The 19,020-nt window shown below is 39.8% G+C and overlaps 1 protein-coding gene across 1 annotated transcript in view; it reads left to right on the forward strand.

The window, feature by feature from the left end:
* Window positions 1–19,020, forward strand: part of FBN1 (fibrillin 1) — a 240,448-nt gene that overhangs the window by 179,014 nt on the left and 42,414 nt on the right. The window contains exons 38-45 of the mRNA XM_023227212.3: window positions 199–363; window positions 2,440–2,508; window positions 2,603–2,728; window positions 4,316–4,438; window positions 5,101–5,259; window positions 8,689–8,760; window positions 12,312–12,437; window positions 16,303–16,425. Coding sequence (XP_023082980.2) covers window positions 199–363; window positions 2,440–2,508; window positions 2,603–2,728; window positions 4,316–4,438; window positions 5,101–5,259; window positions 8,689–8,760; window positions 12,312–12,437; window positions 16,303–16,425 — 963 coding nt within the window. The remainder of the gene's footprint in view (window positions 1–198; window positions 364–2,439; window positions 2,509–2,602; window positions 2,729–4,315; window positions 4,439–5,100; window positions 5,260–8,688; window positions 8,761–12,311; window positions 12,438–16,302; window positions 16,426–19,020) is intronic.

Genomic DNA, 19,020 nt, shown 5'->3' on the forward strand with positions numbered 1-19,020 from the left:
TGTTTCCTATCTCTGCCTTATGTTCAGATATCTTTTCCATCGGGAAGATTCTCGGTAGTGTATAATGTTCATGGGCACTTTTTAGTTTCTCAGTAAAAGTAAATTATGGTTTTCGAACAGTTCCTGAAATGGGTTTGAATTTTCAACCCCAGTAGAAAGATTCTGCCTGACGCTTTTGTGTTTGTATACGGTAAATAGATACCCGCTCTGGAAACTGCTATTTGGATATTCGGCCTCGAGGAGACAATGGAGATACAGCCTGCAGCAATGAAATTGGAGTTGGTGTTTCCAAAGCTTCCTGCTGCTGTTCTCTGGGGAAAGCCTGGGGTACTCCTTGTGAGATGTGCCCTGCTGTGAACACGTGTAAGTGGATGGCCTCCTATTTATTATCATTTCAACCCCAGCCGGTTCTCCTTTCTAGATCAGAAGATAAACCTTTTCTACTCTTAGATCAGAGAAGAAAGATAAGTCCTCTCAGCCCTGTAGAGGGGACCTTGTTCCCAGTTAGAGAGTCAGAAAATATTCCTGGTTGGCTCCCACCAAAAGATCAGGTAGGGCAGGTAACATCTCACTTCTGTGTAAGTGAAAAGCACATAGCATTACTTTAAAGATTTTCCAGACTCGGTTACTTACACCATGTTGCTTACCTTCCAGGAACACATTGATTATCTCTCCTCCTCTCATCTGTTGACTAGTTTTGAAAGCTCTAGGCCAGACTCAGTGTCGCTGGGTTTGAAGAGAAGCAATTAGAAGCAACTACGAAATGGAAGATTATTCCTTTCTTATGGTGTGACTTGAAAGAAAGCTCTAGCATGTGATTGTAAGGACATACAAACTATGTCTCCTAAAAATATTAAAGGGTTTTCATTTTTCCAAGTAGGTCTTGTATTATGATTCAGAATTAGATGTAGCTTCTTTGGCAAAGTCAGTGGCTACTGCTAATAGCATATATTGGGATAGGTATGGATTCTTTTTTGCTGAAGGGTCATTGATTCAATTCTTCTAAAAATATTTGTTGAGTACCTAGAGTGTGTACTCTGGATGTGCAAAGATGAATTAGACTGGATTCTGCCCTTCAGGAGAATACAGCACAGTCGGCAAATTATGACCTAAACATAAGCGCTATAATTCAAAATAGGCCTCAGAAAGAGAAGAAAGAGCAGACACAGTGCTGTGTTGGTACAAAGAGCACACCTGGTGTGAATTAGGACTCCACTACTTGTCACCCGTGTAACCTCAGGCAAGTTCCTTAGCGTTCATAAAATACCTCATAGGATTAAATGAAATTACTCATGCAGAGCACCCAGCACAGGGGTGAGTGCTCAGCTGTCTCCTCCTTCTCTCTTCTCTTCGGAAACAGAGGTCAGTTCTGCTTGAGAGAGGGTGGGGCTTTGTGCTTTTTTTCACTGAGCCTTCAAGAAGGTTGTGACATGAAAGAAGAAACTCAAAAAGTGTGAATGATTGCAGAAAGAGAAGAACAAGTAAAAGAGGAGAACTGTTCATTTCATTGGTGTCGAAGGGGGCAAACTAAGATACTTAATTGGGGGAGTCAGCCTTGTAGATTAATAATGAGTAGCAAAACAATAGATATCCATGCCACACCAGATCTGGACCAGAGTTAGAACTGGAATATATACATATAGGCCTGTGTACATATAATTTCAGGAAGCCAGGACAGGGATTAGCAGATCTGGACAGACCATGACATTATGAAAGAACTGATCTTATAGATCCTCACTGGGATGATGCAGCGGGTTACAGACATTCTTATTCACATGGCCTGTACATATCACCGTGCTGGTGCATGGCACTGAAATAAATGGTTCTGGGTAAAAATACTTGGATGAGAGAATGAATGGGGGAAACCCAAGGACACTGTAGAAAGTTGTTTTTGGAAACCAGGAGAATCAATATTGCTACCCGTAGAAACGGAGGCACAAGAAAGGTCTCTAGTCATTAAGGAGAGAATTGGGATGGGAATCAACAGAGAACAGCTTTTCCTAAGGCTCTATTTGGAAAGGGTTTTGGAAACAAGCCAATTAAGGTTATTAAGGGAAGCTGTAATTCCCAGAAAGTAAGGCCGAACAGAACATAAAAATGAAGATGAAGTTTTTCAGAAAATAAAAAGGGAAAGAAAATCTGTAAAAAGAAACAAGGGATGAAGGTACGGGATAAATAGTCCACACGCATATAAGACCAGGGAGTGGTTCGAGTCCAAGGACTGAGGGCAGTGGCCTTGCCTTGGGGACACATAGTAAAAACCACTGGAAAATGGGAAGTGTACACAAAGGTGTTACCTTACTTCAGACGTGCAGAGTAACAACTAAAGATTCCTGAAAATGAACATTTTCAGTGGGATATGTCAGTATTTCTCTTGAAGATACCATTTCTAAAAACTTTAGATTCAAAACAATTCAATTTGAATTTTTGTTTCAATAGCCGAGTACAAAATTCTTTGTCCTGGAGGGGAAGGTTTCCGACCAAATCCTATCACCGTTATATTGGAAGGTAATTGTGTTTCCTTTGTCTTAAAGTGCACAACTTGAATTTCCTTGGGTTTATTTACAATGCTAAAGGAATGCCTTTGTTTTGATTTTGATAGATATTGATGAGTGCCAGGAGCTACCAGGGCTGTGCCAAGGAGGAAAATGTATCAACACCTTTGGGAGTTTCCAGTGCCGCTGTCCAACTGGCTACTACCTGAATGAAGATACACGAGTGTGTGATGGTAAATGGTCCTTGTAGGATGATAAGGTCTTGCAGATATCGAGAACTGACCTGCAAAACCCTAGAATTTAGCAGTGTAGCACAATGGTCTAAACACGAGCATAGCCAGGTAAATATGTCACACATGTGGCAATTTGGACTAATGTTACCCAGATGATGTCATTTCTGGTAAGTTCTAAATCTCCCTCTTTTCCTGAGAAAAACAGTATCTTATTCTGCTGGACCATAGTCTCATTTATGCTTACAAAAGAGTTTCCCGTGCTCTTCAGAAAAGCCATTTTTTACGAGAGTGGCACAGGTCCCATTTCAGTGCTACTTCTCTGTTTGGGGGAGTTCTGGGCCCTCTTCTTTTAATCCTTCACCACTTGTCATTGGTGCTCATGTATTCAAATAAGCTTCTCCTAGAAGGCGGCCCTTTGGCTTTATGCTATGAGTGGTGGCCCTTGTTCATTCTGTGTTACTGGAAAGGTGGAGAATATTAACCACTTCTAGGTTTCAGAGCACTTCAGCCATGAGCCATGGTTTTCATCTACATGGAGGAATCACACAACTGTTTAGGAAAAAGACCTCCTTGTGCTCTGCATAAGAAATATCCCCCTGGCTCTTTAAATGTCTTACTAGGTCACCCAGACAAATGGCAACCTCATTGAGTATTAGTTGAACATCATAGTGTATATGGGACAGCTCTAAGACCCATGGAGTTAACAAAGATTAGAATCAATTCCTTCGTTTGGAAGTGGGGAGAGGATGTGAAATATGCTCCATGCTGCCTTACCAATGCAGATTCATGAAGCCAACTGTTAATGACTTCAGGATACTATATACCCTATCATAGATTTTGTGAATGTAAGAAGTGTGCTTGTCTTCCTAAGGGATATTTGATATTTTAATTTCTCCATATTTCTATCTCTGCCTACCTTTGAGGATGTTATAGGTTCACTTATTAGGAGATTCATTATAATATTTGATATGTCTCATGTCAGAAGGCAAGAGTTCCTTTTGTTTTTTGTTTTTGTTTTGTTTTGTTGTTGTTCGTTTTGAGACAGAGTCTTGCTCTGTTGCCCAGGCTGGAGTGCAATGGCATGATCTTGGCTCACTGCAACTTCTGCATCTAGGGTTCAAGCAGTTCTCCTGCCTCAGCCTCCCAAGTAGAGTAACTGGGACTACAGGTGTGCACCACCACGCCTGGCTAATTTTTGTATTTTTAGTAGAGATGAGGTTTCACCATGTTGGCCAGGCTGGTCTGGAACTCCTGACCTCAAGTGATCCACCCACCTTAGCCTCCCGAAATGCTGGGATTACAGGCATGAGTCACTGTGTCCAGCCAAGAGTTCCTTTTCTTTTTTTTTTTTTTTTTTTTTTTTTTTTGAGACGGAGTCTCCTTTTCTAAAACCTTCTTTCCTCAAAAGGCACACATTTGCACAGAGAGAGGACACGGATGAATGAAATACCTATTTTTGTTATCTTATTTGAAAATACCCTATAGATTTTCTCCTTTATTGTCAGCATTCATATTGACATTAAGTATCAGGCCATTCCAAAATGTGAAGTTTTCATATTCACATACCACTTTCTCTTTGGATTATAGATGTGAATGAATGTGAGACTCCTGGAATCTGTGGTCCAGGGACATGTTACAACACCGTTGGCAACTACACCTGTATCTGTCCTCCAGACTACATGCAAGTGAATGGGGGAAATAATTGCATGGGTAAGTCCAGGCTTTTCTCAGCAATGCATGTTTAGTTCTCATCGACAAAGAGGAAGAGAGCTCACAAGTTCATCACCTTAGGGAGGTGTTACTCATCAGACTGAGTGCTGGCATCCCTTCACTGTCTTGTTAGGAGCCTCTTCCCCTGTAAATCATAACTTGACATTTTTTCACCACCACGGGTGGGTGGTTGGGAGTTTTCTCTAAAATGTAATGTTGGAAAATCCCAAACAACAGTTAATAATACTTCTTTTGTTTGACTTTTGGGTGTATCTTTGTACAATTATATTTACAGCACTGACCTACAGTATTAAAACATCATGAGTCGAAAATGAGAAACTTACTGCCAAATGGCAGTAGAGAATTGTTACTAGGAGACTGGGCAGAGAGTCATTTGAAGTTTATTAATGCTACAGCTACATAATGACTTAGTTCCTGTGGCATGAAATATCAGGGAATATACTTCTGAAAGTCCTTTTTCTTGTAGCAGCATAGGTAGCTAGAATGTTGGGTAAGAGTAAGTTTTTGTGCCCTTATCAAAGTCAAGCTACAATACAACTCAAATGAAACTTGCTTGTTGAGTATCCACTTAGAAATTTGTCGTGATTTCCCACATGGCATCACTAGCCCTCCAATCCTTTTTTTTTTTACCTCCCTTCTAGATATGAGAAGAAGTTTGTGCTACAGAAACTACTATGCTGACAACCAGACCTGTGATGGAGAACTGTTATTCAACATGACCAAGAAGATGTGCTGCTGTTCCTACAACATTGGCCGGGCCTGGAATAAGCCCTGTGAACAGTGTCCCATCCCAAGTACAGGTGAGTTTTAGTTTCTCCATTATCAAAAATATAGGTTGAAAAATTACCCATGAATTGTTGGGAAAATCAGTCTTAGTGAAGGAAGCAAAGTGTGCATTGTTTATCTTTACAGGGGAAAAAAAATGGCTCATGATTTAAATTCGCAATTGATGCTGGTCATTCCAGCTGAACATTGAGTCACAGAATGTGTTTTCTAATGTATACCCTAACACATAACCAGACTTGTAAACTCAGCATATCACAAAAATATAAACTATAAACAATGTTCTCATTGTTACTGAATTCTTCATGTAACTAAAAGACTGGAAACATTAGACAAATCAATGTGACATTAAAGGAAACATAATTCCTTGTCTTTCTACTTGTTTAAAGCTAAACTCATTCCAAAAATGATTAAAGGCAGCCTACAAAAATGTAAATGTTAAACAAGAAATAAGCATAAGGCAAATGACAAACAAGAGTAAGAAAGGTAGAGCCAGGAGCAGGACTAACACACAAAATCCAAGCCGAGAATTCCACACACTTGCCTGAAATAAGCAATAACTTTAGCTCCAAACTTTGCAAAATTGCAAAATGGCAGTTTGTAGGCCATAACACATCTGTTCTGCTTGATCCATAATATATTAGAAGAATTTGAGTCAACTTTTAAAATCTATTATTTTCCCATTAAAAAGTCAGAGTGGGTGCCTGTAATCCCAGCTACTCAGGAGGCTGAGGCAGGAGAATCACTTGAACCCAGGGATTCATCCTGAATCAGTTATTTGAACTCTGTACACATCTTTCCCTCTACATGATTGAAAACGAGAGTGATTACACCCAGGTAGCTACAACTTCCAAAACAGCATCCAACTGGCATTTTACAATCAAATGTAAATACTTTCTCCCTTTACTTTAAATGAAGTAGGAAGAACTTTTCTTCTGTCTAGTAAAGCTCAGTGAACTGCTCTGACAAGTGGCTTGGAAAGTGAAAGCTGAAATTGGCTTCTATACTTTTTAAATGGTCATCTAAATGATACGTGTTGAAAACTGATAGCAAGTAAGTTGCTAAAATAACAGTATTAAAGTATTCATTTACTAAAAAGGGCACTATAGATATTTTAGAAAGTATACATTAACCTATTTCAAGAACATTTTGAGACTGAATTGTTCATTTAATCTATCATCTTCCTTTGTTTTAAACTCACTCTGAGAGCTGTCTGTTTCAAACTCTCACTATTTTAAGCCATTCTGAGTTTAGATGAATGGCTGTATCTGAACCATTCTCCCCTTATGCAGCAGAAAGTCAGCTTTTTATTCATGAAAAGCTAGAAGAGAAAAGGGAAGGGGTCGCAGAGTAGGACTCTTGGAGAGCCCTCTGCTAGTGCCAGAGAACAACTTTATTGAGTTAGGTAGAGATGGGCTTTGGAGCTGGTGATAAAGTAAAACAGGAGACATTTTCACAAAGAGAACCAACAGGTGTGCTCAGAACGGCAGAGAAAAAAAATGTGCATCACAGGGGCATCATTTGCCAAGATTATAATTTGGGTTAATTGAAATGATCATGCAAGGAATTGATTAGGGTATTCTATAAAAGGAATCCTACCCCATTTTCCACAGTGATATATAAAATACTAAATCTGTTGTTTGGCACTACCTGACATTGCATGCAGCAGAAAATTCTTTTTTAGTAAAATGTATTATTCCATCCATTGTTTACTCCAGAAAGAATATAATAACCACCACTGAGAATTCTGATTTACCTCTACCCTGCAAAATGTTTCTAGACCAGGGCTTGGCAAAATACACCCAATGGACCAAATCCATCCCACCATCTACTTTTGAATGGCCTGCAAGCTAAGGGGATGTCTACATTTTAAATGGTTGGAAAAAATCAGGAGAATAGTATTTCATAATATGAAAGTTACATGAACTTCAGATTTTGTTGCCCATAAATAAAACTTTATTAGAGCACACTAATTTATTTCTGTATTGTCTACTGCTGCTTTCATGGCAGCATTAAATAGTTTTGACTGACTGTACAGCCTACAAAGCCTAAGATACTTTACTCTGTGTCCTTTTATTAAAAAGCTTGCTGACCCTTGATCTTGAGCAATGGTCTTTACAACTTTAGATGATACTTACCTGTTGGTAAAAATCTGGAGCTTATACACACCTGGTGTGCATTTATATGTAAAAGTCTACATGTATAGGTCTATGTATGTGTATATGTATTTGTTTTCAATTATATTGAAAAATGCATTTATTATTTTTCTGAGCTGTTCTAATATAAAGTGTGCACAAAATTAATTTTTTTAAAGATTAGATTTTTCCAAGGATAGAAGTCCTAGTATTTTCTTTTTTATCCTAATGGATTATTGCATATTCCTCTGGAGACCACTTTGGAAACCCTTAATATAGACTAACATTTACTTTTAGAAATGGTTGCCTGAGTTTTTAATATCTACATACTCTTGTGTAAAATGCAAGATTTCTTCTTGATGTTGGATATTCACCAAATTCGGTCATGGCTTTTTGTTAACTGTGAAATCTGCACATATTTTAAGAGTCCCTGTAATTTCTTTGGATGACCAGTGTCAGCTGGCATTACAGTGTTGGAAGTGAACACTCATAGATTAAGGAAACAAAACACAAGGAGAATAGCATGCTATATTTTGATTAAAATACTTCCAGAAATCTTATACTAATTTTCACTGAGTATGACCAATAAGGCAATGGTCATCTGAAGCTTATATTGATACCATACCTTACCAGTTACAGTCATGATCTGGAATTACAAAATCTCATAGTTAGAAGGGACTGCTGATAGAATTTAGTTCATCCTTTATTATCTGTTAAATTTGACTAATTCAAGTGAGAGAAAGACAGAAAAGGAGAGAGGGAGAGGGAGAGAATATGACAGAGCTGTACCAAATGAAATCCAGCTCGAAAAACTAAAAAAAAAATGGTGAAGGTTGGTTGATTGACCCAAATTAGTCATTAATCGATGTGATGTCAAGAACGTGGCTAGATTTGCTATGGTCTCCTATAATCTACTGAGAAAATGGCTTTTGTATGTGTTCCTCAAACCCTAAATCTCTTAATGCAGAGTAGAGAGAGGCACTCTTACCAGTCCCTGAGTTCAGAGCTGAGCAACACCCATATCAAAATCCAAACTCCTATAGGCAAACTCATGTGAATGAGTGGCATGTGATCTGGGGATCTCTACTTCTCCTTCATTATCACGTCAACATGAGATCATTTTTTTCTTCAATATTTGTCTTACAGGAAAGATTATATCTGTAGGAATTTTCAGGTTTGCTTTTTATTTTAAATTCTTCAAACTACAGAGAAATACCTTTCAAGAATGCTTACAAAGTGATTTTTTTCAGTCTAATTATTGCTCTTTGCTGACTCCTGTCCTCCCATCCCACCTTTGTTTAATCATTGCAGATGAGTTTGCTACACTCTGTGGAAGTCAAAGGCCAGGCTTTGTCATCGACATTTACACCGGTTTACCCGTTGGTGAGTCATGACGGCATTGTCAGGACTTTCTGTTTTTTGCCTTTGTGTTAGCAAGAGGAGTACACCATTATTTTCTCAGTTCCCATTTTTTTCTTGGAAGAAAAAAAAACGTTAAACAATGCCTTTCACTTTATTGAAACACTGATTCTTAGTTTGAAACAAACTGTGCAAACACCCTGTGCAGCTCCACCTAATTGGCAACAGCATTTGTTGTTCATGATTAAGGGGATTGGAAAACTTTTCCCAACATGACAATCAAGCATAGTAAAACCAACCTTAGGCATCAGCAAGGGGAGAGATTCTGGGAGTAGGGCCAGTGGACATTTGATTTGACTGTAATTCCCAATCCTTCCTTCTGACTAAGACCAGGTTAAGTGACTTTTCACACCAATCCTTACATGTAGATTGTTTACATAAAGTTCTTTCGTGGATCAATTTTATCTTACATGGAATCTCCTCAGGTCACCTGCTTTGAGAATTTCAGATGTGAAATAAAAATCTTTTCAGTCTGAGGCCCTACCTGGTAAATGAAGCAGAGAACGCAACATTGGTAGAGATGCTTGTGCAAGATTCAGAAGTATTGCACAGCACTCAGCCAGTGCAGGCAATGCCCTTGTGGTTTAAAACCAAATAACATAAAAGTAGATGGAAAGCTATTGCATTCTCTGAGTTTTTCCCTGGTGTGATTTATATGCATCCTTAGATGCCCTCTTAAGTCTGCACAGTTGTGTCTAGTAGCAAACATCACCACTTGCTTTATTCCACCTTATTCATAATAAGTAAACTAAAGTCCACATCAGCCTTTCCAGTGACCTTGTTTAAGAAAACAAGAGTCTGGTCCAGCAATCAGCCTGGCTCCCTTAGTGCCAAATCCATATGGCTCCACAGTCTCATCCACGTCCAAAGAAACTTCATGGTTTGGAAAGAAAAACTGCTAAATGACATTGGCATGGAACACCTGGCCCCAGCTGCTTTGTTTTTCCCCTTCCCAAAACAGATCTTTTAATCTCCCTAGAATCTGTGATCACAAGATAAGTGGTCTGTAATGGTAATGGTTCTCCATGGACTGACCAGGCGTGTACCCCAGCAAGGCTGCCCTCCAAGGTTGGCAGTAAGCAAAGACTAGAAACAACATTAGCGTTGTCCACTAGGAGAGCTGGAAAGGCTTCAAACTTCATCTAGTCCAAAAGCCTTGCTTCATATTTGAGGAGACAGAGGCCCAAAGAGGAGAAGGGACTCACCCAAGGCCACCCAGCTAATTAATAACAGAGCAGGGACCAGAACACAGTCCTGACTCATGGCTTAGTTTGCTTCTAGCTCTTGAAAACTGGACATCTGATATTTAGCTATATGCTTATTGTTACCAAATTCCACCATGACAAAATATTTAGATGACTAAAAATCTTTGTTTTATTTAAGCTTTATACTCTCCTTTTGGAAGATCTTATGATTGTTGGCATGTGGAGTCCATTCATATAGGGTTAAAACCATAGCGTGTTTATTAATCTTGTCTTAAAATATAAACTTCTCTAAGTTGAAGTTCAAATAAAATCCTGACAGGAAAAGAAAATATAATTTTTAGTATACTCTTTTGCTATTTTACACCTAACAGTGGCTGGAAATTAGACTTAGCCAGTTATTGTTAAACTTGATAATAATATGTCACTTATATTTAAAACAAATGAATATGAATATGATGTTTCATGTTCTAACCCACACTGAATGAATGGCATCTGAATTTGTTTTTTGTTTACTTATGATACACAGTTGTGATGTAACTTGACGTGGCTTTTTCATGACATGAATGACAAAGGTGTGAAAGATCTAAAGACATAATTGCCTGTATTCAAAATAGCAATGAACCCTTTGAGAGTCTAAGCTGTTTCTTTTCATTAAATAGGTCAATTTTGCCTTCACACAAAATCAAGCCCTTTTTTTTAAAAAGGGTCTAAAATAAATCTATGACCTCAAATTTCTCCTTTAAAACAGATGGGTTATAGAGTGTGGTTCTTCTAAAATTGCAGCAGCTCTTGTAGGCTCCACTTCAGTCCATGATCATCTTCTCACAAAGTATGCTAGCAAAGCATGTACTTTGCAGAGGCTCCTGACTATAATAAGCAAACAAAGTATCTCAACAACAGTCACACAAACTAGGGAATTGGAAGACTTTGGATTGTAGACCAAGGCTTTGCGTACCTCCCAGCTGAGGTGTTTCATCAAACCCAGCCAAGGGGCTGATGGAAGGGCCCTCCAGGATAACAAAAGTGTTGATGACAGTTCTGTGAAGATTGTATTAGGGTGATGTAGGAAATCACCCTAATACGATCTTCTTATATGAAAAAGGAGGCAGGGTGGCCTGTTAACTGAGTCCCAGTGTCAAATCCTGACTCTGCCTCTCATTGGCTGCTTGCTCTTGGGCAGATTATATACTCTGGCTTGGCCTCACTGGCATCATCTCTTAGTTAGAATAGTCATATTAGAATGACTATTAGAATAGTCATATTCTAACTAAGACCGAGACCATCTCATAGGGTAGCTGTGATAATTCAGCCAATAAATACAGGTTGAATGCTTGAGAAATGTACCAGGCATGCAGCAAATGAGATGCTGTTACTATTAATACTATTACCATTGTTATTACTATTACTACTCTTATCCTAGAGGGCACTTCAGTGGTCAGGAGTTCAGAGTGGGTAAGACAGAGATGGGACCACCCCAGGCTGGGGACGCGACCAGGCTGGTGAGGTGCCCAAAGTCTCTCTCCATAGCTGGCCAACCCTGCCTTAGCAGCCTGGGTCCTGGCCATGTTCTCACTCTTGGTCTTGTTTTAGTGCTCACCAACGCACTGCCAGACACTTGCTCTTAATTGAACAAATTTGAATTGAGCACTTACTACCTGTCATGTAGAGTGCTGAGGAACCGTAACACAGTGATGGAGAACCAAGCCCAACTCCCAGCCTTAGGAAGCACACAGTCTACTGCGACAGTTCTTCCTCAGTGCTGACCTCGTCTTCATTGTCAGCCCTGGCCTAGCTGACATCCCCACACCTGACTTACCTCCTTTCTAAAGCCACATGAAATAGGAAGGGGGAGTTGAACTGGAATTTGAAAAATCAGAGTTCCATATGAGCATGTGCTCCTCTGCGGTTCTTTACCAGCTCACCTCTCCCTCTTCCCTAAATACAGGCACACTTGTGTGAAGACACTGTTTACCCTTGACCATCCCTTCTATTTTACTCGTCTGGTGTATCCACAGTGCCCAGAGGATACAAGGATGCCTTCTACCTGTACAAAATTGACATTCTGAAGCAAAACCCAAAAGATATATTTTAAATCCAGTTAGACTCATATGTCTGGAAAGTGGTTTAGTTACCTCAATTTGCTATTCATTGATGTCCCCTATTGCCGTCACCATCACCCCAACACATGCACACACACACACATACACACACACACACACACACACACACACACGAACTTTCCATCTTGTCTTACCCTGCACAGGGATCATGTGCTGTCCTGTCACTCACGAATGACTACTCTGTCTCTAGATATTGATGAGTGCCGGGAGATCCCAGGGGTCTGTGAAAATGGAGTGTGCATCAACATGGTTGGCAGCTTCCGATGTGAATGTCCAGTGGGATTCTTCTATAATGACAAGTTGTTGGTTTGTGAAGGTAAGTGGCGTCGTGACTTTATCATATCCAGAAAAGAGCTAACTGATAAGGTACTTAATGATACACACTGGTGAATTTCACAACATTGAAATTTCAGAAATGCATTAAGCTCTAGAAATAGTAAAGGGTATGGTGTGGAACAACATGAAATTTCATGCAAAAAAAAAATTCACTAACTTCAGTGGAAAAACCAGGAGGCGCATTCCCAGCCCCCTTCCCCCAACACACAGTGTATTAATATTAGACTTCCCAGCTGATATGAAAAAGCTTTGAGTTCCTGGGTGTGTCACATAGATTGCTTTTGTTTCACATTGCTTGAAAATCAATGAGTGGACAGTCATCCTAGCTGACTCTCAAAATCACTTCTCTTCCAGACAGACTTTGCTACTCCCAAGTGAAAACAAGGTTAATGCAAATACTCTAAATGCATGAGAGAATTCCAAATGGCAAGAACAGCAAATTTGATTTTATATGAAGAATGTTGGCATGCACATGTACTTTTTTCATTTTCAAATTGCCTCCTGTTGCCATGTATATGTACTGTGATTCGGAGCATTCCTTATAGCAGTTCATATTTTTTCCATCTGGGAAAGAGAGTTCCGTTACATTTTAGTAAAAGGGACATTACTGGTTATTAAATATACCATGTGCCCAGGATAGTTGGAATAATTTTCTATTTAATACTTAAACTTCGGGCCTCTAGCAGAGTTTTTATTCATGTTAGAAAGGGTTATTACCCCTTAGAGCACGTATTATAGCACATATGTCAACATTGTAATGTTAAAAAAAAAACTTTTTTGTCTAAACTGAAGACAACTTATATACCACAAGTAAAGTTATAGTCCTAACCACATACTTGTTAAGTTCCTCTCACCAGGCTTTCAGTTACTGTGGCCAAGTGGGCACACGTCGCTTACTCTGCCTGCTGTGTGAGTTAGTGGGAATGGGGTGATAGCCATTCCGAGCCTTCCTAAGAAGATAGCCAATTCAGACCTTGGCCTGAGTCCCTGGTCTTTGGGAAGCCATCAAGGATCAGGTATCTGGAGAGGAAGCATAGATGTGGGAGAGGGAACCCACGGCAGATGATCTTACAGTGCTAGAGTTGGCCGCCTCCCTCACAGCCGCACTTTTCCCCCCTCTCAAACATGCTCGGCCTGCCTGCCACCTGCCTGTGGCATTTTCCTCCCTACCCTTCCCCTCAGAGATCGCTTTGATGATTACTGTACCCAGGTACCTTTTAACCACTTACACTTGCTGAGGCAGCAGCCCTTGGCCAGAACCCATAGACAAGACCACCCATGACCACCAAGGCAACTTAGACCTTGCTACATGCATGAGATTAAACACATGCAGCTGTACCAATGCAAGGCATTTTGCTGTCAGGGTAGCATTCTGTGGATATTGAGATAACTAAGTACTCCAACTTCTGATTGCTGTTTCACAGAATATTCATCTTCAGGGTGAATGTTTAATCCAGGGTCAGCTGCTTCCCAGCATACTCTTAGCTCTTAGAATATGAAAATGAGGTTGAGCGCACACATGCCTCAGCAACGCTGAAATTGGAATGGATTGCGGAGGTGATTTAGGGAGCTTCCATGCCTCTGCTCTCGCCAAGTAGCCACATTGTCAGATGCCACATCATAGAAGTGCTTGTCTGTGACACTACTCAGTTTCTCCAATGGCACAGTCTGCCCCCTGTGTTTCTGTACATCCTGAATTCAGAGCAGGGCAGACTTGGTGAGTGAGGCAGTGCTGGGTCCCTTGTAACCCAAGGCAGGCACAGTCCTACTTCTGGTCTGTTGCCCAGAGAGGCACAATCCACCCGCCTTAGACAGGAACCCCCGCTGACTAACTGACAGTCCTGAGGGTTTTCCACCACAGAACCATGCCCAAGAGGCATCGGCTGATATATCTGCCACCGCCTTGTAAGAACTTCTTTGGTCGAGCCAACTTCTGTGTAAAAAAGCCCAGAACTGGTACTAAGAGCCAACCCTCACCTGTTATAGTCCATCCCCTTTACTGGACTTAGTCTGAATTAGATTGTTCCACTGGAGCAGGGAAGAGGGAAACGTATTTTGTCCCATGATATACCATGGACATGTAATAACTTTTGTGATGCCATGAATTTGAACTATATTAGGTATCTGTTTTTTTGTTTTGTTTTGTTTTGTTTTTTAAGTAGACAACCTCCTAAGCAAAGTCAAAGCTCTGGAACACACAATATCCATTATCCAAAATCTTTTCTGTTTTAATGAGAGTTGGTTTGTTTTCAATAGTTTTATGATGATTCCCATGTTAGGTTTTCTTGATTTGACTGCCTTGTGGCAGTAATTTGATCAGGTGTCTCTACAGCCCTGTACCTCAAAGCACTCTCTACAGACCCAGGAGCACCTGCATCAGCTGGGAACTTATTAGAAATTCAGACTCTCAGGCCATTCCCCAGACATGCCAAGTCAGAATCTGCCTTTTAGCAAGACCCTAAGTGATTCATGTGATCTTTAAGATTTGAGACGTTCTGCTCTTGCAGCCTTTCAGACAATAGCAACCTTATTGAATCATAAAATCCAGATCTTTGAGTAAATACAAGGCTTCCTAGGATATTAATCTATACCCATGTCAAGTCCTGGCCCTAGCAGCCAAGTTTCATGACGTTTTTTAGACATGAGCATCATTAGAGTCCATATGTGGTCATAAATCAAGCTCTTGCATTTATAAATATTACTGAAGTGGGAAAGTTTGGATAGTGGGCTTTCAGTCTTCCTTTCTCTCTCTCTTTTTTTTTTAATAGACTTTATTTTCTAGGGCAGTTTTAGGTCCACAGCAATATTGAGAAGAAGGCACAAAGATTTATCATATATTCCCTACCCCTACACATGCACAGCCTCCCCTATCATCAGCATCCCCCATCAGAGTGGTGCATTTGTTACAATTGAATCTCCAGTGACATCATTATCGCCCAGAGTCCCCTCTGATGATTTACATTTGAGTTCGCTCTTGGTGTTGTACATTCTATGAGTTTGGAAAAAATTATAATGATATGTATCTACCATTCCATAGCTGTTGTTAGAATAATTTCACTGCCCTAAAAATTATCTGTGCTTTGCCTATGTATCCCCGGTCCCTCCTAACCCCTGACAACCACTGTTTTTTTTTTTTTTTACTGTCTCCAGAGTCTTGCCTTTTCCAGAATGTTGTGTGGTTGGAATCATACATTATGTCACCTTTCCAGATTGGCTTCTGATTCACTTAGTAATATACATGTAATTTTCTTTTTTCTTTTTTTTTTTTTTTGACACGGAGTTTTGCTCTTATTGTCCAGGCTGGAGTGCAATGGCATGATCTTGGCTCACTGCAACCTCCACCTCCCAGGCTCAAGCGGTTCTCCTGCCTCAGCTTCTCAAGTAGCTGGGATTACAGGCGCACACCACCATGCCCAGCTAATTTTGTATTTTTAGTAGAGACAGGTTTTCACCATGTTGGTCAGGCTGGTCTCAAACTGCTGACCTCAGTTTGATCCACCCGCCTTAGCCCCCCAAAAGTGCTGGGATTACAGGTGTGAGCCACCGCACCTGGCCATATTTAATTTTCTTCCATGTCTTTTCATGGCTTAATAGCTCATTTCTTTTTAGTACTAAATAACATTCTGTTGTCTGAATGTACCCCAGTTTATTTATTCATTCACCTATTGAAGGACATCTTGGTTGCTTCCAACTTCTGGCAATAAATAAAGCTGCTGTACACATCTATGTTGTCTTTTCAATAGAACAGATCAAAATTAAATATAAATTTGTTTTCATGTGAGAGGTTTTATTGACTGGACACCAGATTCTGTTCTCCTTCAAATTCAGTTGTCTTCTGCTCGTAGATATTGACGAGTGTCAGAACGGCCCAGTGTGCCAGCGCAACGCCGAATGCATCAACACTGCAGGCAGCTACCGCTGTGACTGTAAGCCCGGCTACCGCTTCACCTCCACAGGACAGTGCAATGGTATGTAATGCCCCACAGGCTGGACATGCCTACCCAAGAGTTTGTCTTCATGAAGCTTCAGATATCTGGATTTATTTTCAGATAGTTAAGCTGAAGAATATATGAGTTAAGATTTAGATTGATGAACTCTAATAACTAAATTGGAAAAAAGGATATTGTCAAAATGTCTAAACACTTAACTTTTTAGTCCTCTTTCTGGATGAGATATTTTCAAAACAAGAAGTAAATCTTTTGCATACATAGATTTCATATTTGCCTATCTGCTGCCCTGCCTGCAAACACTCATCCCTACACATTACACACACACACACAATTATGCATACACACACTCCCCTAAGCAACATTTAGGACCAAATGATATTTTTCCTTCCACAGAACCCCTCTCAGAAAGGTGAGGTTTTCACCATCTTGGCTACATACCCCAAATCTAGACAGTGAAGCTCTCCTAAGCTGGGTCAGATTAATCTGCATAAACAGAACAAACAAAACCATCGCTTTTCTTCCCAGTCATCTTACAGGTCACTCACTGAAGGCAGCAAACATCAACAGCCTTTATTAGCTGTTTATTACCATGTCCCCTAGAGGTTAGATTTTTTGGTGTTCACTTTTGTCAAGGATGTGATAGAAATAGGAAGCATGCGCATGTTATCAGTTTCAGTGCATGGTGAAGTTACTCAGTATCTGATGGTATCTTGTAGCCAGTGGTAAAAAAATGTAAAAGACTGGTGTTTCAGCCCAGAAGCAAAATAATACCTCAGAATGATTTTCTAGTAAATTTTTAAGTAATTCTGAATCATTGTATATTTAGCAAAAATCACTGTATATTTAGCAAAGCAAATCATTGTGTATTAGTCAGGAAGAATGTGTTATTTTGCTCGTGGTTCATTTCACAGGGGGTTTCCTGGGTATTTTATGCATTCATGAATGAAACAACACAGGGGGACATGGTCAGATTTTCCTTGGATTTCCTTGCCTACCAGCGATTAAGTAGTAGGAAGTGCACTGTTCTCTTTAGGGTATTTTGCATTGTTTTATGAGACCTTGGTGGGAAGAGGGTGTAATTGCCAAACAAAAAGTCACATTGAGAATCAAGACTTGTTTTGTTGAGTTTAAAGGAACATGTGTAAGTATTTAGCATTTTGTCAACAGAGCTGTTGCTATCCATGTATTAAAAATACAGGACAGGAAAAGTGGGGACTTCTCTGATATGAACCACAATACCCTAGCGAAACTTGGCATTGATACCACTTCCCTGCATTTTGCTCGTAATTTATATTTCTTTAGAACTGGATGAAATAATTCCAGTCAAAATAAAGAATTGCTGATAATATAGAATGAGTCATTTCATACCATTTCACACTCAGGTAAGAAGTGGGACAGAGCTATTTATAGATCAAGATAAGACATTCAGCCATAGCCTGCTGGGGCTTAAGCCCTTTACTGTTTTCCTGTGGAAGACTGACATACCTAAAATGCACCCAGCTATAAGTGTTGTGAGTGAGAATCATTTGCAGCCAAAAGCTTGATTTCCTTTATTCATTGAAATCCTCAGAAGAAAGGGAATTAACTTGAGTTTTGTAACCATTCAACCAGTTGGGTTGAAGACTTCATTCTAGAAATGTCTTTATTTATGTCTTACTTTTAAAATATCTTTAAATGCTATTCTATACTTGGCATTTTTTTTCAGGCATGCTATAAAGTACTCCTTTTTGCCTCTGTTTAAAATGAAAATAACTAAATCTTTCTCTCCATCATGAGATCTTTGTTTGAATTCATAAGCACATTATTTCACACCCCAAATCACACCTGACCATAGCACCCACATTTTTGCTGAGAGAGCTGAGAGAACAATTAGATGTCTGAGCTCAGGATGCTAGTCTGACAGCAGAAACTGGATAGTTAGAGCAAATGCAACCCCCTTGTGAAATGTCTTGCCCAGCTGAAGACAAGAAACAGTTTCTTCCCAGCTACTTCCTTGTGGTTTCCTCTCTCTCTGTGTTGACTGTTTGGGTTTCTTTCCACAGTAGCCTGTTCAGAACTCCTATCCCAACCTCAAATATGATCATCTAAGAGTTCAAATTCTGGTGCTTGTAGAAACCTAGATTTCTGCTCTAGTTTTACCAGTAGAACTCCAAAGTACTCTCCATATTTCATTTTTCATTTATTTAAACCATCATGAAATAGGGTAATAGATGAAAGGAAATTCCTAATTGGGGATCCCTTTCTAATAAGATCCTTAAGGCTCTCCATTTCCTTGTGGAAACCAGATATGAGACGGACTTTGTCCCCTGCATACTTCCAGGTGCAGTCCTACCTGAAGGTGCCAAAGTTTTGGGCCAACTGTGGTAAGACCTGACATACCCTTCCTCAAGATCAGAAATCAGTCTCCTCTGCCTATACGGGGAAGCAGTTGGCTCACTTTAAATTCATTTTCTCAAATGGGAATAATCATAATTTGTTAAATAGCATTTCTGCATAGGCCAGTAGTAGTTCCTAAGTTGCTCTATTTCAATTTCCCCTCATAATGATATACTCAACTTCACTTCGAACTTCTAAATGGTATGATGATTCATCTACTAAATAGGAGATAGTCAT

The sequence above is a fragment of the Piliocolobus tephrosceles genome, chromosome 6, assembly GCF_002776525.5.
Source record: "Piliocolobus tephrosceles isolate RC106 chromosome 6, ASM277652v3, whole genome shotgun sequence".
Classification (NCBI taxonomy): domain Eukaryota; kingdom Metazoa; phylum Chordata; class Mammalia; order Primates; family Cercopithecidae; genus Piliocolobus; species Piliocolobus tephrosceles.